Here is a 25,585-nt window from a genome sequence, read left to right as displayed (position 1 = left end):
GATATACTTCAAATTTTAGTCACGTAATGGAGAAAACAAGGAAAAGTTTTTAACTTATGGCTTCAAAGAGACCTGAGGCTAAAAGGCAGAGTACTGCTATCAAAGGTAGAGGGAATCTTTAGACTCACTTACTCTGCATTATCTTTGTACGTGGACAATCAAACACTGAAATCTGTTGACCAAATTTTTATTTAATTTTATCTGGAAAAATTGTATACATTGTTTTAAAAAAATTGTTTTAATGAACTCATACGAGAATGGAGGATTAAACTTACTTCATTTTAAAACCCTAAATGATTAATTTAAAATAAACTGGATCAAATCCTAACTTCCTACTTAAATTTGGAATATATATCCACATTTTATATTTTCAAATTTAAGTGGCTTTGAGTTTCTTCTCGTTTGCCTTTACAATGTTGATAAAATACCAGCTAAACTATCGGCATTCCGCAAACAAGCTCTTCTTGCATGAGCACTTTTATACAAACACAATTTCTACCCCCATAACTTTTTTATTTGTAACAACAAATACATTTTTTACAACAAAAATTCTTTATTTTTTCCACATCTTCTGTTGGGTCAGCTTTTTGACATGAATGGGTTCTTATTAAGGTATACTGAAATCAATTCTAAATACAATCTCGTTGTGAATCCTATAGAGAATGCTATCATGTTTGATGCAGTTTCCAAAGAAGTATGTCAAATGTTTAAAACAGCTGTTAGGAATGAAGTAATGCCCCCTATGGATGCGACTGACACCACCACAAGTAAAATGTGTTTTCCCGTACCCACAAGAACAACAACAAAATATGTGCCTATTTTCAAAAGCATGTCGTTTCTATACCAAGTACCAAAACCTGTTTGGAGACGTTTTGTTCCCGACAGTGTCTGGAGAAAAGACTGGTGTGTGACCAAAAAATTTATGATAAATAACAAGATGAAAGAAGTTTCCTTCAAAAATAATTCACAAAATGTACCCCACCAATAAATTCATGTCAAGATACATTTAAACAATTGACTAATTGTACCTTTTGCAAAGAACATCCAGAAACAATTAACCATCTCTATTAGAATGTACTGAAAAAATGTTTAAAATGTATCAAAGAACATATTCACCCCAACTTAACTCTAAAATTTGACCTTATAATCTTTCTCTTTCACAGTAAAAATGTGGACTCAAATAAAAAAGCAAGCGCAGACACGCAGATTGTTTATGGAGGCATTTTCGTGGTTACGCAACCCGGGTCTTCCCTGGAAGTGAGTGAACTCCACCTTCCTTTTGTTTCTGTCTTCAGTGCGTCGAAGGAAGCAGAAGAGATGCACTCCGTCTCTGTGCGCACCAACATTTTTCCCTCTGGATAGTTTAAGACAGAAGAGAAAATAACAGCTGGGAAAAATGAACAGTAAGTTTAAAAAACCTTTTTTATTTGATTTTAGAAATATATTTGTTCTAATGTTTCTACTTTATTCAAAAATGGGTTTGCACTTATTGGACACCTACCAGATTTGGATGTACTTTTAATGTTTTTGTGAGAAATAGATGCTTTTATTTTCTTTACTTTCCGTGATAGACAGCAGTCTGTAATTTAGCTTAAAAAAACTTGAAAACAATTATTTAGAATTTTGAAGGTTCTAAAACTGGTTTCACCTGTACTCCAGAAAATTTTCTCAAAACATTTTTGGAGTGTCAGTTTCATGTGCTGTGATGAATACTTTTAATGTGTTGAGAAAACATTCAGACATCAAGACACTCCAGCTTCCTTCCACAGTCTGAAAACTTGCTTCACAGGTTCATCTTTGTCTCTAAATGGCTCCTAGGTGTGCATGTGAGTATGTGATTGTGTGTCTCTGTAACAGACTAGTGACCTGATCATGGTGTACCCCGCCTTCACCCAAGAAGTAGGTTGCATGGATTCAACAGGTTCTAAAAATGGATGGAGGAATATTTTGTTGAAACACACCACAGTTTGGCAGCTGCCACCCTAAACAAAACTCAGAGTTCTTCTTAGGCTAGAGCCATTCATTTTTTTCTTGTAGATAAAAAAAATCCTAATTATTTTGTGTTCTTCTAACAGAAATGGAGGGAACGACAGACCAAAATGTGACAGCAGCGTCTACAGCCAACAGCCCTGATTTTCTGGACTCCAACTTTCGCTACATGCTGTTCTCTGTTGTTTACAGCATCTTCTTTGTTGTGGGCTTATTGGCTAATGTGTTCGTGCTGTCTATCCTCCAATGCTTGCATAAAGTAAAGGGCATGGGAGAGATTGACATATACATGACCAACTTGACCATTGCGGATCTACTTTTTGTGTGCGCCCTTCCCTTCTGGATCTCTTACTATAGCAATGGAGGCCACTGGATGTACGAGGAATTCCTGTGTCGGCTGACGGGTTCATTCTTTTTCATCAACACCTATGGCACCATCCTCTTTCTGGGAGCCATCAGTCTGAACAGATACTGGGCAGTGACTCAGCCACTGAATGCGGCGGCTTCGAATAACAGACGTCGCGGGATCATTGTGTGTGTTCTGATCTGGGTGTGCACGGTGTCTTCGGCCATTCCACACCTGACATTAGAGGGGGGGCACACTGATGAAGATAACCTGACACGATGCTTTGAAGGCTACCACAATGAAACGGACACAGTGAAGCGGAAGGTTGCCATCAATAATTTTTTAATCATTGGGTTGTTTTTTGTTGTTTTTTTCCTTGTCATGGTGTGCAACCTCCTCAGTGCTCGAGACTTACTCTCTCAAAAGCTTCCTCAAACAGAGTTACCATCTGAAAAATCTATTCCCGGAAAATCCAACAAGACCCTGTTGTCACTAGGGAAAAGACTGAGACGGTTGAAACGAAGAGCCTTGAAGATGCTGCTGGCAGTGGTGGGTGTGTTTCTTCTGTGTTTCCTGCCTCACCATGTAGTCCAAGCCCCCTGGGTGCTGGCGGTGCTGAAGATCAAAGAAGGATGGGGCCATGTGGACTGGGACCAAAACACCCTTCAAACTTTAAATGATGCCCATCAGATCACATTGGTTCTAATGGGTCTCAACTGCATTTTAGATCCTGTGGTCTATTATTTTGCCACAAAGAAGTTCAGGTTTTTTATTAAGGTACACCTGAAGACGGTAGTAAAAAGAGAATGGCCCTCTAAAACACTGAAAACACAGATCTCTATGACCAGCAGAACTCACAGCCAGAGACTGTCCAGTGTTCAACTGTAACCCACCTAATAACAACCCGACCAATCGTGGTGGGAGTAGAGAAATTGGAATTTAGATACATTTGTACACATTTTCATGCCGTTAATAGAAAAACTTGTTGAATGCTGTAATTCAGTGCAAATTAGAGGTCTAGTATGGAGTTTAAGATAGTCCCCTGGCAGTCTGTTAATTATTACTGTACTGAATTTCAGTTTCCACATATCCACTGATCTGGTCTCAGTGACAGTATTGAATGTGATTACATATTTATGGAATTTTGTGAAATAACTCTTGATATTATCTTAAACTTGATAAAAGAACTTGTTTCCATGTGTCACCTTATGCTCCAAGGCTGGGAATAACACGGATAAAGCATTATTGTCTCTTACGTATTTGCAGTTAAAAATACTCTAGTATTAAACATCAATGTTTTGGAATACAGAGGCGCTCTAATACTTTTTCTGTTCTTAATTTAATGTTTACAACACTGATGTTTAAAAAAATTATTGAAGGGTAGGTATTTCTTAACGCCGTATGAGAGATTGGCGACAGGTACAGCCAGGGTTTAATGCACTCTACACTGTGAAGCGTCGTCTAATGAGTGCTGAAGCATTTGGCTGAATATGAGCAGATAATAATGCCCAAAACACTTCAGAATTCATCCTACTGCTTTTGTCAGCAGTCACATCATCAATAAATACAAGAGAACCAGTTCCATTAGCAGCCATACATGGCCACACCATGACATTACCACCACCATGCTTCACTAATGAGGTGGGATGCTTAGGAGCTCCGTTCCTTCTCCATACTCTTCTCTTTTCATCACTCTGGTACAAGTTGATTTTGGTCTCATCTGTCCATATGAGGTTATTCCAGAACTGTGAAGACTGTTTTAGATGTCGTTTGGCAAACTGTCATCTGGACTTCCTGTTTTTGAGGCTCACTAATGGTTTATATCTTGTGGTAAACCCTCTGTACTCACTATGGTGAAGTCTTCTCTTGATCGTCGACTTCGACACACATATACCTACCTCCTGCAGAGTGTTCTTGATTTGACCAACTGTTGTGAAGGGTGTTTTCTTCAACAGGGACAGAATTCTTCGGTTATCCACCACAGTTGTTTTCCGTGGTCTTCCGGGTCATTTGGCGTTGCTGAGCTCCCCAATGCGTTCCTTCTTTTTAACTGTTCCAGTCCTTCTGGACACGCCTAGCATTATTGCTATCTCTCTGATGGTTTTCTTTTAGTTTTTTCGGCTTGATGATGGCTTGCTTCAATGATAGTGACAGCTCTTAGGATCTTATCTTGAGAGTTGACGGCAAAAGATTCCAAATGCATATAGCTCACTTAAAAAACTCTGGACCTTTGATCTGCTCATAGTTATTTGGGATACTGAGGGAATAACACCCACCTGGCCATGGAACAGCTGAGAAGCCAATTGGCCCATTACTTTTTGTTCCTTAACAAGTGGGAGCCACAAATGCAAACTGTTGTAATTCCTATACCGCTCACCTGATCTGGATGGAAATACCCTCAAATTAAAACTTAAAGTCAGCAGTTAAAGCAAATTTTGTTCATTTCATTTCAAGTCCTTTGTGGTGGTAAATTGAGCCAAAAATGTTAGAATTGTGTCACTGTCCCAATATTTATGGACCTGACTGTATAACTTTTGTCTTTCGTAGTAAAAATGTGGACTCAAAAAAAAAAAAACAGAATTAATCTTATTATTATATTTGGCAAATTTCATATACATAAAAGCAAATTCTCGTCATCTCCCCCCCCCCCATATTAATGAAACAAATTGAAATGCATCTCAAAACCATCTCTAAAAGCTGTAATCAGAAAGCTGTATGTTTATATGGAAGTTGTAGAGCCTTGAATAATTTTGTATAAATTACATGTTACTTGGATGCTCCCTTGGCATATTTGAATTTTATTTTGTAAAACGATGTATTGTACTGGATGTACTTCCATTTTGTACAATAAAGTTGTTAATAAAATTCATTTTGTTTTTAGTCCTGGCACGCAAGCACAGACACGCAGATTGTTTTATGGAGGCAAATTCGCAGTTACACAAACCGGGTCTTCCCTGGAAGGGAGTGAACTCCTCCTTCCTTTGGTTTCTGTCTTCAGTGCGTCAGACGGGGCAAAAGAGACGCAGCACTCTGTCTCTGCTTGCACCAACATTTGCCCTCTGGATAGTTTAAGACAGAACAAAAGATTAACAGCTGTGAGAACTGAACAGTAAGTTTAAGAAACCTTTTTTATTTTATTTTAGAAATATGTCTGTTTTAATGTTTCTACTTTATTATAAAATGGGTTTGCACTAATTGGACACCAGATTTGGATGTACTTTTATGTTTTTGTGAGAAATAGATGATTTTATTTTATTTTTTAAATTTCTGTAAGAGACAGCAGTTTATAACTTAGTTTCAAATACTTGAAAACAATTATTTAGTATTTTGAAGGTTCTGAAACTGATTTCACCTGTACTCCAAAAATATATCTCAAATCATTTTTGGAGTGTCAGTTTCATGGGCTGTGATGAATACTTTTAATGTGTTGAGAAGCATTCAGACATCAAGGAAGCTTTGAATACGCAGCAAAAGCATTTTGACATCAAGTACAAACATAATTTATGAAGACAGAAAAAAACAAAAAGAACAACAAATGTAAGTAAAAATTCCATTCTTTTATCTTGTAATGCTGTATTTTAATACAAAGATCTATGAGAGTAATTTCAGCATCCTTGTTGCCCATCTCAATAATGCATTATACAATATATTAAATACAATACTTATTTTCATTTATATATTTGCAATGATAAAGATAAATTAAAATGTATTAGTTCTAAAGTGAGGCATTGAAAGGCTAAAATGCAGATTCAATGAAGAACTAAGAATAAATAAAAGTAATTGATTGCTATACATGTTTATGTAGAAACCGGTTGGGACTTCATAAATAATAATGATGCCAAACTTCCTTAAAGTTACAGAAAAAGTACAATTTTGGAATCTTTTCAGTTTGGGATGCATTGTGGTACAGTGGTCAGTTCTCTCGTCTGAAAACTTGCTTCACAGGTTCATCTTTGTCTCGAAATGGCTCCTAGGTGTGCATGTGAGTATGTGGTTGTGTGTCTCTGCTACAGAATGGGGATCTGATCAGGGTGTACTCCGCCTTTGCCCAAGAAGTAGGTTGGATGGATTCAACAGGTTCTAAAATTGGATTGAAAGAATATTTTTTTTGAAACATCCACAGTTTGGCAGCTGCAACAAATGCTTTTTAACCAGTTGTTTCCTCGTTTGTGGTTAAAGTTTGTTATTTTGCTTTACCTTTCAAACACTTAAGCAACTTCTTTCTGTACTAACACTATAAGTTTGTTTGTACTTCTCCTGTCTAAAAAACCCTAAAGAAAACTCAGAGTTTTTTTTAGGCTAGAGCCATTAAAATTTTCATATAGAAAAAAAAAATCCTAATTATTTTGTGTTCTTCTAACAGAAATGGAGGGAAGTACAGCCAACAGCTCTGATTTTCTGGACTCCAACTTTCGCTACATGCTGTTCTCTGTTGTTTACAGCATCTTCTTTGTTGTGGGCTTATTGGCTAATGTGTATGTGCTGTTTATCCTCCAATGCCTGCGTAAAGTAAAGGGCATGGGAGAGATTGGCATCTACATGACCAACCTGACCATTGCGGATCTACTTTTTGTGTGTGCCCTTCCCTTCTGGATCGGTTACTATAGCCGTGGAGGCCACTGGATTTACGAGGAATTCCTGTGTCGGCTGACGGGTTCATTCTTTTTCATCAACACCTATGGCACCATCCTCTTTCTGGGAGCCATCAGTCTGAACAGATACTGGGCAGTGACTCAGCCTCTGAATGCAGCGGCTTGGAACCACGGACGTCGCGGGATCATTGTGTCTGTTCTGATCTGGCTGTGCCTGGTGTCTTCGGCCATTCCATCCCTGCCATCAGAGGGGACGCAGACTGATAAAGACAACCTGACACGATGCTTTGAAGGCTACCACAATGAAACGGACACAGTGAAGCGGAAGGTTGCTGTTACTCATTTTTTAATCATTGGGTTGTTTTTCGTTGTTTTTTTCCTTGTCATGGTGTGCAACCTCCTCATTGCACGAGCCTTACTCTCTCAAAAGCCTCCTCAAATAGAGATACAAGGGAACAAACAGAGAGGGGTCAAACAACGAGCCTTGCAGATGCTGCTGGCAGTGGTGGGTGTGTTTGTTCTGTGTTTCCTGCCTCACCATGTAGTCCAAGCCCCCTGGGTGCTGGCGATGCTTAAGATCACAAAAGGATGGGGCCATGTGGACTGGGACCAAAACACCCTTCAAACTTTAAATGATGCCCATCAGATCACATTGGTTCTAATGGGCCTCAACTGCATTTTGGATCCTGTGGTATATTATTTTGCCCCAATAAAGTTCAGGACCTTTATTATGGCACACCTAAAGAAGGTAGTAAAGGGAGAAGGGTGCTCCAACACACTCAACACACAAGAACTCTGTGGACGGAAGAAATCACAGTCACAGACTGCATAGTGTTCAACTGCAGCCCACCTCAGAACAACCTGACCATTGGTGATGGGAGTAGAGAAAATGGAATTTAGATACATTTGGTTGATGCAACACAGCTCACCAAGTAAAGTTCTTAATTTCTTATATTCTCTTTTTTTATGTTCTTTATCTTTAGGTTAATTGATTTCTAAGGGGTTCAAAAATGCTCTGAAGCATAAAACTCTTTTGTTGTTTGCCAAAAAGTTAAATACAGACTTTTTCTGTTTTCAAGAGTCCCACTCTTCAAAAGAGGATGAAAGCTTTTGGAGATCCCAATGGGGATAATAACATAGTCCTTTCTCATGGAAGTGAGCACTCAGCTGGCACTTCTACATGTCATGGTACCTCCGGGAGTCCTCCCCCTCTCCCCTCTGCTTCCTTTCACAGATTGAACCCAGCTGTTGGCACTTGCCCCATTTCCAGTCCAGTATTTATGGTGGCCTTGTTCCGGTATTCATCGCCAGTTTGTTGACCTCTATGGTGCAGTACTTGGTCAAAAGTTAACCTCGTTTACCAAGCCTAACTTCTGTCTTGCAAAATTACTCATTCAAGTTTTCGCTCTGTCTACAGAACTTCACTTCCTCAAGTGCCAACCTGGGTTCAGTCTCAAGCTCCCCACTTTCAAATCAACCTTGCCTGCCAAAGCCTCCAGCCACGGCACGACTCTGCTACAAGCCACGGCACGACCACTCTCTTCACCAAGCCACGTTATTCCTAGCTCCAAGTGCCATCATCCACTGTCTCAAAGACTCTGCTCAATCTCACCCAAGAAAAACATCTTAGATCATCGTCTAGCAGACCTCCTCTCTGGTGACGATTCCACGGACTCATCGCCAACATCTGTGTACAAAATAAAAACTGTCAAGTCCTCGTGTATGATCATTTCGGGTTCCAGCGCTTGGGTCTTTTCTTGTCATAGCTAACCATGACAATACGGTTAAACACAAATTTCAAGGTGACATTCTTTCACATAAGTGCAACACAGAGGGTAATTTTGTCTGTATGACCTTGGCATATGAAAATAAGACTTTTATAGTTATAAATGTATACGTTTAAAATACTAAACGTGAAATTCTCAACTCCTATCCATAATAGAAAATTATTTAACTGAATAACATATTGGTGCCCGATATGTTTCTTCAATAATGATTATAAAAGTATTGCCTCTGTATTTGCTCATAGACTTAAATCAGTCTTGGATTCTGTAAGTGCAGAAACCATTTAGGATTCATGCATAGAAGGCATATTTCTAATAACATTCCGCTTGTGATAGATATTTTTAGATTACTCATATTTAATAACAAGGGAGCCAGTTTAGCTCGTGCTGGTTTGCGGCACCTTCCGTCCGTGAAACCCAGGTTCGACTCCAGGCTGCTCCCTGTTCCCTTCTCTACCTCTGCCGGTTCCAAGCCCGGTTAGAGAAGGTTGCATCAGGAAGGGCATCCAGCGTAAAACATTGCCAAATTTACCATGCGACTTGTTCGCTGTGGCAACCCCTGATGGGAGAAGCCAAAAGTGGAAGACTCATATTTAATAACAAAAAAAAGTTACATTCTTTCATAGGAATTTTATATAGCTTTTCATTCTATTAATCACATGTCTATTTTTAACTTCTTTAACAAATTCCGTTTTGGCTCTTATTTTTGCGATGCGGTAAAACTATTATACAGTAATGCTTACTGCTCAGTAAAGCTAAAAAATTGTACCTCTCCCCGTTTTAATATTAAAACAAGGAGAAGCCACTCAAACCTTGGCAGATTACATAACCTGAAATAAATTAAAAGGCATCTCTGTCTTTGGCAAAGTGATTCTTATTAGCCAATTAGCTGATGATTTAACGCTTTTTTTGAAAGACAGCAGTCAAATTCCTCGAGCCCTAAATCTAATAAAAACATTTTCTAATGTGTACGGACTTCAACTAAACATTAAAAAATGTGAATTACTACTTTTTCAAAAATGACAAAACAGGATCCAAATGTGAAATTCCCATCAAAGAAAGTGTAACATACCTAGGGATTACCATCAACAAAAACGAACTAGAGAGAAATACTTCAAATTTCAGTCCCGTAATGGAGAAAACAAGGAAAAGTTTTTAACTTATGGCTTCAAAGAGACCTGAGGCTAAAAGGCAGAGTACTGCTATCAAAGGCAGAGGGAATCTTTAGACTCACTTACTCTGCATTATCTTTGTACGTGGACAATCAAACACTGAAATCTGTTGACCAAATTTTATTTAATTTTATCTGGAAAAATTGTATACATTGTTTTAAAAAAATTGTTTTAATGAACTCGTACGAGAATGGAGGATTAAACTTACTTGATTTTACAAACCTAAATGTTACATTTAATGTAAACTGTATGAAATCTTACCTAAAAAAACCCTACTTGAATTTGGAATATATTTCCACACTTTATATTTTCAAATTTAAGTGGCTTTGAGTTTCTTCTCGTTTGCCTTTACAATGTTGATAAAACACCAGCTAAACTATCGGCATTCCGCAAACAAGCTCTTCTTGCATGAGCACTTTTACACAAACACAATTTCTCTCCTCATAACCTTTCTTTTGTAACAACAAATACATTTTATACAAGAATCTTTATTTTTTCCACATCAAGTTGAGAAAAAAAATCTCCTGTTGGGTCAGCTTTTTGACATGAATGGGTTCTTATTAAGGTATACTGAAATCAATTCTAAATACAATCTCGTTGTGAATCCTACAGAGAATGCCATCATGTTTGATGCAGTTTCCAAATAAGTATGTCAAATGTTTAAAACAGCTGTTAGGAATGAAGTAATGCCCCCTATGGATCTGACTGACACCACCACAAGTAAAATGTGTTTTCCCGTACCCACAAGAACAACAACAAAATATGTGCCTATTTTCAAAAGCATGTCATTTCTGTACTAAGTACCAAAACCTATTGGAGACGTTTCGTTCCCGACAGTATTTGGAGAAAAGGCAGGAGTGTGACCCAAAAATTTATGATAAATAACAAAATGAAAGAAGTTTCCTTCAAAATAATTCACAAAATGTACCCCACCAATAAATTCATGTTAAGATATTTTTTAAAAAAATTGACTCTAATTGAACCTTTTGCAAAGAAACAATTAACCATCTCTAGTGGAACTGTACTGAAAGCAGACATTTTGGGATTTTTTTTAAAAAAATGTATCAAAGAACATATTCATCCAAACTTCACTGTGAAATTTGAACATATATGTTTTAGCTCTTATAGTAAAAATGTGGACTCAAATAAAAAACTCATAATTACCGGTAATCTTATTATTATAATTGACAACTTTTATATCCATTAATGCAGATTCTCGTCATCTTATAATTTTCCCCCATATTAAATAAACAAATTGAAATGCATCTCAAAACCATCTCTAAAAGCTTTAATCAGAAAGCTGTATGTTTATATGGAAGTTGTGGAGCCTTGAATGCTTTTGTATAAAACACATGTTATTTGTATGCTCCCCTGGCATCTTTGAATTTTATTTTGTAAAACGGTGTTTTGAAGTGTATCCACTTCCATTTTGTACAATAAAGTTTTTAAAAAAACGCAGCGCAGACACGCAGATTGTTTCATTGCGGTAAATTCGCAGTAACGCAACCCGGGTCTTCCCTGAAGTGGTTGCACTGCAGAGTGAACTCCTCCTTCCTTTGGTTTCTGTCTTCAGTCTGTCAGAGGAAGCAGAAGAGACGCAGCACTCTGTCTCTGCTCGCACCAACATTTGCCCTCTGGATAGTTTAAGACAGAAGAAAGATTAACAGCTGGAATAACTGAAAAGTAAGTTTAAAAAACCTTTGTATTTTATGTCAGAAATATATTTGTTCTAATGTTTCTACTTTATTAAAAAATGGGTTTGCACTCATTGGACACCAGATTTGGATGTACTTTTATGTTTTTTGGTGAGAAATAGATGATTTTATTTTCTTTAATTTTTGCGATTGACAGGAGACTGTAATTTGGCTTCAAAAACTTGAAAAATATTCACATGTATTTTGGAAGGTTCTGAAACTGATTTCACCTTTACGGAAAAATATATCTCAAAACATTTTTGTAATGTCAGTTTCATGCGCTGTGATGAATACCTTTAATGTGTTGAGAAACATTCAGACATCAAGGAAGCTTTGAATACGCAGCAAAAACATTTTGACATCAAGTACAAACATAATTTATGAAGACAGAAAAAAACAAACAAACAAAAGAATACATTTAAGTATATATTTCATTTTTAATCTTGTAATGGTGTGTTTTTCATACAAACTCTCATACGCTCTTGTTGCCCAGCTCACATGCATCATACAATATATTAAATATAATAATTATAATTACTTATATAATTAATAATTATATTAATTGCAATGATAAAGATAAACTCAAATTTATTATTTCTAAAATGAGGCATTAAAGGGTTAAAAGGTAGATTCAATTAAGAACTAAGAATAAATAAAAGTAAATGATTATTATACATGTTTATGTAGAAAACAGGCTGGAACTTTATAAATATTAATGATGCCAAACTTCCTTGAAGTTAAAGAAAAAGTGCAGTTTTTGAATCTTTTCAGATTGGGCTGCACTGTGGTACAGTGGTCAGTTCCATCATTTCAAAGCCAGAAGGCCCTGGTTCCAATCCCAGCTTAGTGTATTTGTGTGAAGGCACTTCACACTTGTATGGGGTATGACAACTGATATAAAGCAACATTATGCATAAAGACAAAGTTGTGCGAAAAATATTAAATTGTGCTCAACTTTTTCTTTATGGAAATGTTTCTTTTTGACAGTTACTTTACTCCATACTCCAGCTTCCTTCCACAGTCTGAAAACTTGCTTCACAGGTTCATTTTTGTGTCTAAATGGCTCCTAGGTGTGCATGTGAGTATGTGGTTGTGTGTCTGCTACAGAATGGTTACCTGATCAGGATGCACCCTGCCTTTTTTCCCCAACAGTAGCTTGGATGGATTCAGCAGTTTCTAAAAATGGATGGAGGAATATTTTGTTTCAAACATCCACAGTTTGGCAGCTGCAACAAATGCTTTTTAACCAGTCGTTTCCTCGTTTGCAAGTTTGCAATTTTGCTTTACCTTTCAAACACTTAGGCAACTTCCGTCTTTACTAACACTTTAAGTTTGTTTGTACTTCTCCTAAAAAACCCTAAAGAAAACTCAGAGTTCTTCTTAGGCTAGAGCCATTAACATTTTCATGTAGAAAAAAAAAATCCTAATTATTTTGTGTTCTTCAAACAGATATGGAGGGAACCACAGACCAAGTTGTGACAGCAGCCTCTACAGCCAACAGCTCTGAATTCCTGGACTCCAACTTTCGCTACATGCTGTTCTCTGTTGTTTACAGCATCTTCTTTATTGTGGGCTTATTGGCTAATGTGTATGTGCTGTTTATCCTCCAATGCCTGCGTGATGCAAAGGGCATGGGAGAGATTGGCATCTACATGACCAACCTGACCATTGCGGATCTACTTTTTGTGTGTGCCCTTCCCTTCTGGATCGGTTACTATAGCCGTGGAGGCCACTGGATTTACAAGGACTTCCTGTGTGGACTGACGGGTTCATTCTTTTTCATCAACACCTATGGCACCATCCTCTTTCTGGGAGCCATCAGTCTGAACAGATACTGTGCGGTGACTCAGCCTCTGAATATGACGGCTTGGAATCACAGACGTCGCGGGATCATTGTGTGTGTTCTGATCTGGCTGTGCACGGTGTCCATGGCCATTCCACACCTGACATCAGAGGGGACGCACACTGATAAAGACAACCTGACGCGATGCTTTGAAGGCTACCACAATGAAACGGACACAGAGAAGCGGAAGGTTGCTGTTACTCATTTTTTAATCATTGGGTTGTTTTTCGTTGTTTTTTTCCTTGTCATGGTGTGCAACCTCCTCATTGTTCAAGCCTTACTCTCTCAAAAGCCTCCTCAAACAGAGTTACGATCTGAAACATTAATTTCCAAAAAGTCCAACAAGACTCTGTCCTCCTCGGGGAGAAGACAGAGAGGGGTGAAACAACGAGCCTTGCAGATGCTGCTGGCAGTGGTGGGTGTGTTTCTTCTGTGTTTCCTGCCTCACCATGTAGTCCAAGCCCCCTGGGTGCTGGCGGTGCTGAAGATCAAAGAAGGATGGGGCCATGTGGACTGGAACCAAAACACCCTTCAAACTTTAAATGATGCCCATCAGATCACATTGGTTCTAATGGGCCTCAACTGCATTTTGGATCCTGTGATTTATTATTTTGCCACAAAGAAGTTTAGGAGGTTTATTATGGCACACCTGAAGAAGGTAGTAAAGGGAGAAGGGTGCTCCAACACACTCAACATACAGAACTCTGTGGAGAGCAGAAATCACAGCCAGAGACTGCATAGTGTTCAACTGCAGCCCACCTTAGAACAACCCAATCAATCGTGATGGGAGAAGAGACAATAGAATTTAGATACATTTGTACAAATTCTCATGATGTTAATAGAAAAACCTGTTGAATGCTGTAATTTATTACAAATTATAGGTCTAGTATGGAGTTTTAAGCTAGTCCCCTGGCAGTCTGTGAATTTTTACTGTTATGAATTTATGTTTCTACATATCTACTGATCTGTTCTCAATTATAGTACTCAATGGGATCACATTTTTATGGAATTTTATGAAATAACTCTTGCATATTATCTTAAAAATAACTTGTTTCCATGTGTCATCTTATGCTCCAAGGCTGGGAAATACATGGATGAAGCAATATTGTCTTTTACGTATTGGCAGTTAAAAATATTCTGGTACTAAACATCAATGCTTCGCAATATGAAGGCGCTCCAAGCTAATTTTTCTGTTTGTGATTTAATATTACACCACTGATGTCTCAAAAAAGTATTGAGGTTTATGTATTTCATAAGTCCTCTGAAGGATTGGCAGCATGTAAAGCCAGGGGGTACAGTATCTGGGATAGGCTCCAGGAACCCTGTGACCCTGACAGGGATTCAACGGGTTCAGAAGATAAAAAGATCTACATATGGATGAATGGATGGATGGAGGGATAGTAATCATGACTACAGGTACTTCCTAAATCGTAAAGCTGACATAGAAATCGTTTTTTCAAACCTCATCCTTTTCCCCAATTTTTGTCCATTTAACACCTTTTATTTCTTTTCTCATATTTGTGTTTATTGTAAATAACTGTAAATGGATTTATATTTTACTGGGATTTATGTATTTTTAAACATTTTTACAATTTTTTTCCTCATCTTTGGAAAATAAAATGTGCTTCATCCCAAATACTGAAAACAGATCTATGCTCATTAAGACTGAATGACTGTATTGAGTAATGTATGAGAACTATTAGAAGATTTGTATGCTACTTTTTACGTACGTGATGTATTTTATTTTTTGTAAAAAAGAAAAAAAACATTCTGTGATTACATTTTTTTTACCATTACTTTGGTTTTGAGTATTAATTTAATACTACTTTCCTCAACCTTTTAGATTTCACCTTAAAAGGTTGTTTGTAGTAATTGTAAGATGCTGTGTGACTGTTTAAAACATTCTGAAATAGATGGTTGGATTTAGCTTTGCTTGCCAACACAAAACCCAACCATTTACACAGCTACAAGTAACAAGAAACAGACATACTCTGCATGCAGTAATTAAGAAAAGGTGGAAACCCCCAAAAGTGGTGCAACTTTCTAGCTGTGAGGGAACAGTGTTTTCAGCCTCTCCCTTATGACAGTTTAGTGAACTTTTCAGAGATGGGCTGTGCATTGCACCACTTGTGTACTTCCTTTTTAAAACAAAGCAGAAGTTTTGAGAGCAGATGGACGGAAATCACTTAGAAGGCTTCCTAAAATGAGGGCAATTTAAAAGGAGCTGTTTTCACATTCATATGATAAAAAGATCTTTCTCAGAACATACACCTAAAATAAATAGTTGTGCCATTGTCAGTGTTTTCCCTGTACGAGTGGAAGTTGGGACATCAGGGAACAAAGGTTTCCTGGATTACATTTCATCCTTTCGTTGCCACGTCTATGACTCATGCATGGTTAATCATTTGATTCACAGCAGTAAAGAAGCCACTCCTGTATTTTATTACTTTTGTTTTGTGTTTAAGGTTGTTGGAGTTTTTTATTAAACCATATTAATAAGTGTTTTTTTGCTGTTCACATTTGGTGGGTATGGATTAGTTTGACCATAAAAGACAGTAAGGGTAGGGTGTCGATTGCCGTCATGAGAACATTCTGAAGTTCATTCATCAACCCAACGGTGGGAGTTTGAATGATTTATTCCAAGAATGAAATGTGAAAGTACCGTAGATTAAATCTACAAAAAGTGATTCAAACTGAAACAAAAACATGCAGACTTATCGAAGGTTTCATTCTCTTGCACTTTTATCTCCTCCTTTGGTCAACTCTGCAATTGTTACGCAGTTGAATACACATTATCTGCAGACATACTGGAAGGGTCCAGATCTGTGTAGTCACTGTTTTTGCCTGCTGTGTAGTTTATGTACACGTCTCCATCACTTTCATCTGTAGGACACCCTCCTCTGATGATCAGAACAGCAAGAATAGAAAAAATAATCAAAAAGTGATTAAAATTAAATACAAATTTGTGTTAAGAATTTAAAATCAAGACTTACTTTGGTACAACTTTGGGTCCAGGATCAACTAGTGGAAAGATAACAGCAAGGATCAGTCACAGATTATTTTAATGGATGTTTACCTGTAATGTTTGTCTACCTTTCACTGCAGGACTGGAGGGAGTTTTGGGGCTTCTGATTCTTTGGCAAACCACCAGCAGAAGAGCAGCAATGATGATAATTAATATCAGAAGAGAGAGGATAAAGGCAGCAATTCCTAGAGACTCCCCCACTTGTTAGAATTATTGATGACCAGGCAGAAAAACAAAACAAAACACATTTAGTTGAACTGAACTGACCTTGTTAAAGAGCTAAAAATCACTTGTTTTCAGTTTGTAACAATTCAATTTCCATTCTATCATCTTCCAAACTGGCTGAATCACTTTTGCAGTCTTGAGGTAGGTTGCTGGACCCAAACTCAAACTCAAACTTTATTTATTTGTACAGCGCCTTTCATTTCAGTTAAAAAAAACACAAAGCACTTAACATAAAAGCAGATGAAATAATCATAAAAAAAGAAAATTATTAAAAACAGAAACCACAGGACAATCACACACAGATGGGACCCCTCCCTCACCAGATTCCTCCCTCCACCCACCCCGTTCCCACAGTAGAACCCTGAACACACAAAGAACTGCAGCTAAAAGAGGGTCTGGCTTGGTACTGCTGTGAAGAAACGATATAACGGGGATCCATTCATTCCAAGGCCCAGGCCAACCACAGCGGTCATTACCAGAGTGCCTGCCAACACAGAGCAGCCTAGGGCCCACTCCATGGCTAATAAGACCACAGAGCGGGACCCCAGCAAGCCTAATGAGAACGGGCACTGCAGCAACAGCACCCCCTATAGGTTAAGCTGGTGGTGCCCCAGAAACACCCAATTCTGCTACTGTTGGGTGAAGGCAGGGTATACCCTGAATAGGTCATCGGTCTGTTGCAGGGCCACACAATGTAGCTACATTAACACTAGGGGTGTGTATTTGCAAGAGCCTGGGAATACATATCGCGATATCCATCCCACGATACAATATGTATCGCGAAAGATCTAAAGACTGTACTAGATTGTACTAGAACAATTCATTTCTTTTAAAGAGTATGACTTAAAATATTGATAAATTGTAAATATCTTATTCAATGTTCACAACTACTGCAACTGTATCTCATTAACAAGTTGCTTTTACCCAACCAGGCTCAGTGTGGTGTGCTGCCAACTAGCTCACAAATATTAAATCAAATATCATCTTGTCAACATTTTAAATCGACACAAATATTGCTCTACACTCATGGTGTCCTTTTTAATTCACGGAAGTGCCAATTGTTTGAAAATTGATCGTGAAGGAGAAATTAATTTTGGTTTGTGCCTGGCCAGAATGATATGACACCACATCTTTCATATACCGGAATACACCTGTGAAAGAAAAAGACTGGAGCAACATTTGGTAGATTTGAGGCAGCAGACATACACTAGTAACGGTAGAAAAAGAAGAAGCCCCTGCCTTCTTGGTTATGCAAACTGTACACAGAACGGCTTTGAACTCTTGCCTTCTTATGTGACGTGAGAGCGCTTGCTGTGCCACCCTGCAGTCACAAATCAATCTTATCTCTGTTCTATTATTTGTCACACCAACTCAGACCCCACCTGAAGGTAAAAAACAGATTTTTTTGTATGGAATGACTCAAATCTAACCTTAGTCACATAACTATTACTTGGAAAAATTTGAATTAATTAATAATTAATTCTTAATTAATTATTAATTAATCTTTTGAATTGAAAACAATCAATACTTTAATTCCAAGTGATTTTAAAAAGCATTTGGTCCATAAAATGAGTATTGATGCTTTATTTGACTCCAAACTGCAGTTTCTGTTACTTCTCTGTTTTTAGAACAAACTATGAACATTTTATTTTGTTTAGTGAATATCGACAAACTTTAGACTTTTTGGAACGAATAATAAAAGAGTAAAATAAAAAACAAAAACAAATTTATGATTTGAAATGACTGACTCAGTCACACCTGTAGTGTTCTGGAGGAAAACATATTGTGTGCATCAGCAACATCCCTGCACATCACTGGCTGAAGTCATCAAGAATCATTTAACCGTCATACAGAAATGCATCTTCTTCCACTTTCGGCTTCTCCCATCAGGGGTCGCCACAGCGAACGAGTCGCATGGTAGATTTGGCAATGTTTTACGCCGGATGCCCTTCCTGACGCAACCTTCTCAAACCGGGCTTGGAACCGGCAGAGGTAGAGAAGGGAACATGCATAATCCTCAAAAAAACAAAACAAAAGATGATTAGCTATTTTTATACCTACTTGATGTATTTCTGGCAACAATGGAAACTGTATGGTTTTGGCTCCAGTTGGATCCACTCTTGGGCTTGCAGCGGTACACGCCGCTTTGTTCTGGTTTTGTAAGAATGAGTTCCTCATCACTGTCGACCTCTTTCCATGTCTGACCTTTCAGGATTTGCCAAGACCAATCGACATCGACCCTTGAAACGATGAGAGATTTGCACTGCAGGTGCACTCTCTGACCTGCTAGAACTGGGTAGTCTGGTGAGGCCAACAGCTGAACACCAGGTTGCTGTTCTCTAATAGTGGAGGCTGATGAGGGAAAAGAAAAGATAAAGAAGACTTTGGACAAATATGTATTTAGACCTGATTAGTCCTATTATTATCGGATGGCTCTCAGAGTTCATAGTTGTTGTGATGTTTTGTTTAGCAGCCAAATGCATCAAAAGCTCCTGTGATTTTTGCATTTTTACCAAAGCTTGAACATCAACAGTATTTTCAGGCACTTCACTGGGCAGCTTTGTAGGATTTTTTTGAAATATATTTGAAATTCACTTAATAGTCCATGTTTGCACAATACATAATTCATGCAAAAGGTAGTAAAAGTGTTATCTCATGTGCACAAAATTGCAAATAAAGTTACACAAATCAATAATTTACATTGATGAAATAAAAAGGTTCCTCAAAAGGTAATGCTTATATTTATTAAAATAATTTAAGCACACGTTTTTACTCTTTCTTTTGTAATCTGGAAACAACTTCTTTACTTTCATATCTTGAAAAAAATCTAAAAAAACTGACTAAAATGAAGATTTGTGATTCAGATACAAATAAATTCAGTGTTTTTGGGGCTAAAATAATCATTCATCCTATAAACATTTGTGTGATGGTTGGCATTGATTTATGGGAAATACCAACACTTTCAGTTTAGCAGAGCAGCCTGTAGCTTGTAAAGCAGGATTGGTCTCCTGGAATTTGACTCAGTCAGTAAAGGACACATTTAATCACTGTGTTACCTGCTGTCGTCGTAGTTTCTGTGCTCTGAGAGGTCCGTATTGTGGTTGACTGGGACTTGACTGGAAAAAAAATGCCTTTATTCCATATTTTTACTTAAAAAATGAAAATCTTTAAGGACATTCTGTTCTGGTTAATCCTGTAATTACTTACCGGAGCCCTTAAAAACAAAAAAGATGAAAAGAAAGCAAAGAAGCATCTTGTCTAAGCTGTATGAAAGCCACCCAGTCTGGGTAAATCAGTCTAACAAGTCCAAAAGTCATTCTATGTTTTAAGTACAGGTGAGACTGGAGGAAGTGCTAAAAGAGGGGAATTTAGATTAAGGAAGTTTTGAGTTCCTTTTTATGAACAGTCAACATCATTTATTTATTGATTTTACATAGTTTCTCATTCAAGGGTGGAAAAAGCAGCTTGTCCAGTTTTAATTGTTTTATTGTACCTGTAACACTTGTGCTATCTTGGATGACCCCGCCCTTACTTTGACGTGTTCTCCCTACCATGACAAAGGTGGATAAAGGTGGAAAGATTTCATGTAATCCATGGAGACCAGTGAAGATCATAAATCATTGAAGAAAAAAGGTTCAGCGCACTGTCTAATGGGTCTAGATGACCCAACTCCCAATGTTAAAGTGCCTAGGATAGCACAAGGGTTGATGAATGCTGGTTCTTTCTGTTTGTTTTTAGGGTCATATGGACCTTGAGTCCATAATAAATTATTTATTCAATATTTCAAAACCTGTTTCTGTAACTCTTGTTAAAGACCCACACTAATGAAAGTCACGTTTTTGGAGTTATTAACATGCTCTTGTGGAATTTTTCTGATGATGGAGTACATACAAATATATAAAGAAAATCAAAGTTAAAATTGCATTTCTGAGTATTTCTTTACACGAATCATTGTGCATCAGGGGCGACCGTGGTGCAGCGGTAGGGCGTTGGACCCATGATCATAAGATTGCAGGTTTGATTCCCGCCTTGCACGCCCATGAGTTGAAGTGTCCTTGGGCAAGACACTGAACCCCACCTTTCCTCTGGTGGGAGGTTGGGGCCAGTGTTTGGCAGCGGAACCACCACCAGTGTGTGAATGTGTGTCTGCATGGGTGAATGTGACTGTAAAGCACTTTGGGCCTTGAAGAAGGTAGAAAAGCGCTATATCAGTTTATGCCATTTACCATCAGGGGGATACTGAAAAATTATTTGCAATGTAGAAAATATGCTGAGTGGGCCACAAGCCTCCTGGTCCGCTCCATTCTGATGCATCCACTGGATCCATGTACGTCTTCTGAGCTGGTGTCTGGCTCAAAACTGTAAAGCTGGAAAGCTCCAATACTGCTCGCCATTTTTGTTGCACCGGTAATGTTGAGTTTAGGGTGTGAAGGGCTGCAAGCTATTGGGAGGGCATGTAAACAGATAGCTCTCAGTTATAAATGAAGGGAGGGGGGGCAGGATTGTCCCGTGCCAATGGGGGCACAACAACACCGTTTTTTGGGGGAAAAACGGCATTATTATAATTAAAAGGAATGCTTTTCAAATATCTTAAAAAAGATTGGGTGGAATGGTTTACCGGATTCATTTGGGGTTGGAACGATAATAACGATTAAAAGTTACCTGTTTCAAATGCTGATGTGACAGCATAGATGCCAGCAGCTGAAGCTAACCTGACCTAAGGCGCAAACACTCCAGCTGTAATGGTGGGCCAAAAACTTCAAAGAAGGTTCCAAAGAAGGTTTGGTTTATGATTATAATCGCAGGTGTCTGGGTCTGTGAAGCTGTTTCCATTGAACTCAGCACCATGCTTGTTCTATTTTTTTCTAGGCCATGTACCTTCTTTTTGCGACCACACAAAACCCCTTCCGTTTCAGCTCAGTCCTTTTCAAACCTTTACTCCTACTTACACTTTCCGAGTATGGTCATCCATCCTGCCCAAACCTTTCACGATCTCCATGACCGGCGTCTTCGCTCAGCACTATTTATTACCCAGGATGCAATTATTGTCCAACAATTGCAGAACATCTGCTTGCCACTGATGGTATGGTCTGTGAGCCACACCGTTGCTAAGATTTTGTCCAGGATAGTTAAAGTATGGGGTGTTTATATAAACAATGATAAGATGCATAAAGTCACTGAATGTCTTGGCCTCCTTCTGTGCCACATAAAGTAAAACCAACCCTATAGGACACTGTAATGCGTTTGAGAAAGGAAATAACTGTGGTAAGGTTGGCCCACACCGCCATTACCACAGGCTTACAAAATCAAAGAGGTGAAGCATTAAAATGCGAAAAGAACCCTTCAACTGGAAGGAAAAAAAATTAAATGAAGATCTTAAGCTTTTTGAAAATCGCCAGGAAAACCTTTTTGGGTTATTGGTTTTTACTCTGTCTGAAGTTCTGAAGTAGAGGAAGTGGCTTCTGTTGCATGAACCGCTTAAAAACGTAGACATGACAACTGCTTTGCCAAAACATTTGCATTGCAAAAACTGAATCTTGAGATGTTAGTAAGTAAGTAAGAAAGAAAAAGTAAGAAAAAGTAAGAAAAATCGTCTTCCTTTTTGTCTTGCAAGCATAATAATCTTTTCAAGAAAGTTTTTCTATAGCAAAAAGTTCTTAGATTGTGAAACATGTTTTTTAAATGAAATAAGAATTTTTAGTTAGACCAGTTTTCTCTTCTCTTTTTTTGTGTGCTTATTTACAGAAAATCTGCCTGTTTTTGCTGTGTGCAAAAAATAATTCAACATTACAATACTGCAAGTTCATTCATCTTCTTCCGTTTTGTCCCTTTCGGGGTCACGACACTGCCGGAGCCTATCCTAGCCACTTGTGGGCGAAGGCAGGGAACACCCTGGACAGGTTGCCAGTCTGTCACAGGGCCACATATCAAAGCTCCACACAGAAAGGTCCCCCATTGATGTTCTGTTTCAAGTCCCGGGGGCCTTCTTGCTGTGAGGCAAGAGCGCTAACCACTGTGCCACCATGCAGCCCAAAGGGAGTGTGTGGTAAATGGTAAGTGGCGGACACTCATGTAGCACTTTTCTACCTTCTTCAAGGCCCAAAGCGCTTTACAGTCACAGTCCCATTCACCCATGCCCACACACATTCACACACTGGTGGCGGCTCCGCTGCCAGAACCAGAACCCACCAGAGGCAAGGTGGGATTCAGTGTCTTGCCCAAGGACACTTCGACTCATTGGCGTGCAAGGCGGGAATCAAACCTGCAATCTTATGATCATGGGTCGACCGCCCTGTCGGTGCATCATGGACGCACAGTATGTTATGTTCAACCTCCCAAAACAAATCTGAAAGTGCATTGCTTGAATTTTTTTCCAGCTGTGAAAGAAAAATCACTTGTTTTCAAGTAGATGCTGAATGACAGTACGTTTGGAGCAGAAGTGGTTTGAAATGCATTTTTAGGCATTAAGGGGTTAAACACATGTAAACTTGTACTTTTATAAGTTTTGCGTTGAATTCAACAATTTGAGCATCAACAACAAGGAGAAATGAATTTAGGACCAAACAAAGATGTACTGTTGCCCACTCTACACCCTAACCAACACAAACACCCTGGATGAATCATAAAGGAGCAGTAAATAAAGAAATGATAAATCATAAATGCAAATTAATACCACATTCCAGAATAAACAGCAAATTCTTCCACCATGATAATAACATTTCCTGGAAGTTACTGCTACCAAATTTCTGAAAGTTTCATATTCATTTATGCTATATATTTATTTAATTGGCTATCACATAATAGATTTGAAGAAAAAATATACTCCAGCTGGTTTCCAAGGTGTCTACTAATCTGATCAGCTCTTACAGCAGATTAAAGTCACAGCCTTGATTAAAATGTTGCAACTCCGCCCCTCTCATCCCACCTACAGCTGAACCAAGCCACCGTGAAGCCATTCTGACATTTAAAGTCTGGAATTTCTACACGGTGAAGCAGTTTGTGATGAAGTGTGAAGCCATTCTTCATCTGAGTCATTAAGCACGAGTGTTACTTTCAGCAGTTTTTGAAACACTGTTTCCTGTTTTTTGGATTGATTACACCATTACTTTAGGTCGGTTTTGAAACAGAAATGAGTGATTGGTGAAGCTGACTGTAAAGTGGCAGATCTGGGTGTTTGTTCTCTTTCCTGTAACTGTGGAAACTGTATTTTTTTTTCAAACTTTGTAAGTGTGAAAAGTAGGCTCAGCTGCACGCCTTCCATTTCCTTTTCTCTCGAAGTTTATCTGAGTTGATCAAAGTGCACACGACAACAGCAAACAATGAAATGCTTTGCAAATGGGTTTGAACACAACTGAAGACAAAACCATTACTTTCCTTGAAACAAACATGTTTTAATTGTTGTCTTGGTTGAGTTCTGTTGCTAAATATAAAGTTTGCTGTATTTGTGCAGGTTTATTTTATGAGGATAAATCAGTTTCGACTTTAAATGTAGAAACATACAGGTTAGAAACGTCCAAAGGTTTAGAGACCTGGTCATTATGAACTTATAAGTTATCACAGTCAACTTTATGGCTATTTAATTAATGCTCAGAAAATCCAGGGTTAAAACGCGAGATGCTGTTTTCTATACTAGAATGCACTTGGTCATTGTTGTTTTTCATTTGTGTTCATGTTCTGCTGTCTGTTCTTGTGTGTCTGAGGCTGACCTCTAGAGGAATGAAGTCAGGATGCAGACAGGTAGACAGCACCAGCTGAGGTCTATTAAACCACTTAAAACAGGTCAGGACTTTCTGCAAACAAATGACACTTCCTGCTCATGGTGAGGGGTAGCTAAATATTTAATGACATGTCACCTGATAGAGAAACAAGGTAGGAAATGAGGTTCAGAGCAAATAGGATTTAAACATTGATTTTAATGGTCTTAAAATAGGATTTTGTTTAAACCTTCCATTTGGAACAATGATGAAACTGGACAATTCACTTCGTATTATAAGATTAAGCTATTTAGCAAACGCTTTTATCCAAAGCAACTAAACAATGAGGAACATGCGAGCCAGGTCACACAGTCATGAAGTGAAAAATGTTAAAGTTTAGACAGTCTGAGCATCTTGTTTAAGTGCTTTAAGGAAGTTGCAGACTAATTCCGTTTTCAGCCTTATCTTGTGGTTGCTGTGTGTGAGTTGAAAGTGAAGCTGTTGCCATGTTGTGCAGAAATCACAAGATAAACAAGTCGGTTCACTCTAGTTTTAGACATTTGCAATGCACACCTTTCAAAGCTTCAATTATCTACATATATGGAGGGGCTTTTAATGCAATGTGGTTGTGGACATGAGGGTTGTTATTCATATTTATTAAGAGAGATGGACTGTATTGTGTAGATTTATCTCCATGAACAAAAGAGGATGTGATGGCTTTCCTTTCACTGTGAGGGTTAAGCCGGTTTGGCACAATGAGGGCATTTGAGACAAGTCATTTCCATTTGAGTCAAGATCTTTAACCAGAACTTATGTCACAATTAATTTTTTAATGTGTATAAAAGCATATAACCTTGGACATAAGTAATAGAGGGGTTTGTAATATTTTACAAGATTTCATAATCTGACAATCTCAAAGGGTTATATTTTGCAAAAGATTTTTTCCTTTAAAATCATTCTTTTAAAATAATTCAAAATGTTCTATCCACTAATCAAATTTCACTTCTCAAACTGCACATTGGTTTAATATAGCTGTATTTTCTCAAATGTGTGGTGGGAGGATCAAAAATTGTGATGGAAGAAAATCCAGAACTCATCTGCTTTATTGACATCTTCACTTCTACAATTACGTTGGTTTTATTTGGAAGCATGGCTAAAACAGGTATTTTCTAAATATGTTCAAAAACCAAATATGAAAATGACATAAGGAGTTTTTAAATA

At 38.1% G+C, this 25,585-nt stretch overlaps 4 protein-coding genes and 1 long non-coding RNA gene across 7 annotated transcripts in view; 4 read left to right on the top strand and 1 right to left on the bottom strand.

Moving 5' to 3' along the window:
• Positions 1-1,288: 1,288 nt before the first annotated feature.
• On the top strand, positions 1,289-4,965 carry LOC101159308 (platelet-activating factor receptor-like). The gene is made up of 2 exons (XM_023951972.1): positions 1,289-1,403; positions 2,076-4,965. Exons 1-2 carry the CDS (start codon positions 1,397-1,399, stop codon positions 3,221-3,223), a joined length of 1,155 nt encoding a protein of 384 aa, XP_023807740.1. The 5' UTR covers positions 1,289-1,396; the 3' UTR covers positions 3,224-4,965.
• Positions 4,966-6,019: 1,054 nt separating this feature from the next.
• LOC101159059 (platelet-activating factor receptor-like) lies at positions 6,020-8,642 on the top strand. Its single transcript, XM_011490555.2, has 2 exons — positions 6,020-8,254; positions 8,345-8,642. The coding sequence occupies exon 1, from the start codon at positions 6,701-6,703 to the stop codon at positions 7,757-7,759; it is 1,059 nt and encodes a 352-aa protein (XP_011488857.2). The 5' UTR covers positions 6,020-6,700; the 3' UTR covers positions 7,760-8,254; positions 8,345-8,642.
• A 2,795-nt stretch (positions 8,643-11,437) lies between these two features.
• On the top strand, positions 11,438-15,920 carry LOC101158812 (platelet-activating factor receptor). Its single transcript, XM_004082464.4, has 2 exons — positions 11,438-11,566; positions 13,027-15,920. Exon 2 carries the CDS (start codon positions 13,029-13,031, stop codon positions 14,202-14,204), a length of 1,176 nt encoding a protein of 391 aa, XP_004082512.1. The 5' UTR covers positions 11,438-11,566; positions 13,027-13,028; the 3' UTR covers positions 14,205-15,920.
• Positions 15,921-16,038: 118 nt separating this feature from the next.
• LOC105356899 lies at positions 16,039-19,990 on the bottom strand. 2 transcript variants are annotated; one of them, XR_002292934.2, is made up of 6 exons: positions 19,878-19,990; positions 19,727-19,786; positions 18,728-19,022; positions 16,514-16,645; positions 16,414-16,441; positions 16,039-16,320 (listed from the first exon to the last, which is right to left on the bottom strand). XR_002292934.2 is itself a non-coding variant. In XM_011490198.3 (6 exons), the coding sequence occupies exons 1-6, from the start codon at positions 19,921-19,923 to the stop codon at positions 16,194-16,196; spliced, it is 684 nt and encodes a 227-aa protein (XP_011488500.1). In that variant the 5' UTR covers positions 19,924-19,988; the 3' UTR covers positions 16,039-16,193. The 2 variants fall into 2 exon arrangements, 1 of the variants encoding a protein (XP_011488500.1); XM_011490198.3 differs by having other exon boundaries at positions 18,732-19,022; positions 19,878-19,988.
• A 4,482-nt stretch (positions 19,991-24,472) lies between these two features.
• Positions 24,473-25,585, top strand: part of LOC110017556 — a 56,620-nt gene continuing 55,507 nt past the window's right edge. For both annotated transcript variants that reach the window (XR_002292978.1, XR_002872692.1), the window contains exon 1: positions 24,473-24,539. This is a non-coding gene — a long non-coding RNA (uncharacterized LOC110017556). The remainder of the gene's footprint in view (positions 24,540-25,585) is intronic.

This window comes from Oryzias latipes, chromosome 22 (assembly GCF_002234675.1).
Source record: "Oryzias latipes chromosome 22, ASM223467v1".
Lineage (NCBI taxonomy): Eukaryota > Metazoa > Chordata > Actinopteri > Beloniformes > Adrianichthyidae > Oryzias > Oryzias latipes.
This window is presented reverse-complemented; position numbering and strand designations above follow the sequence as displayed.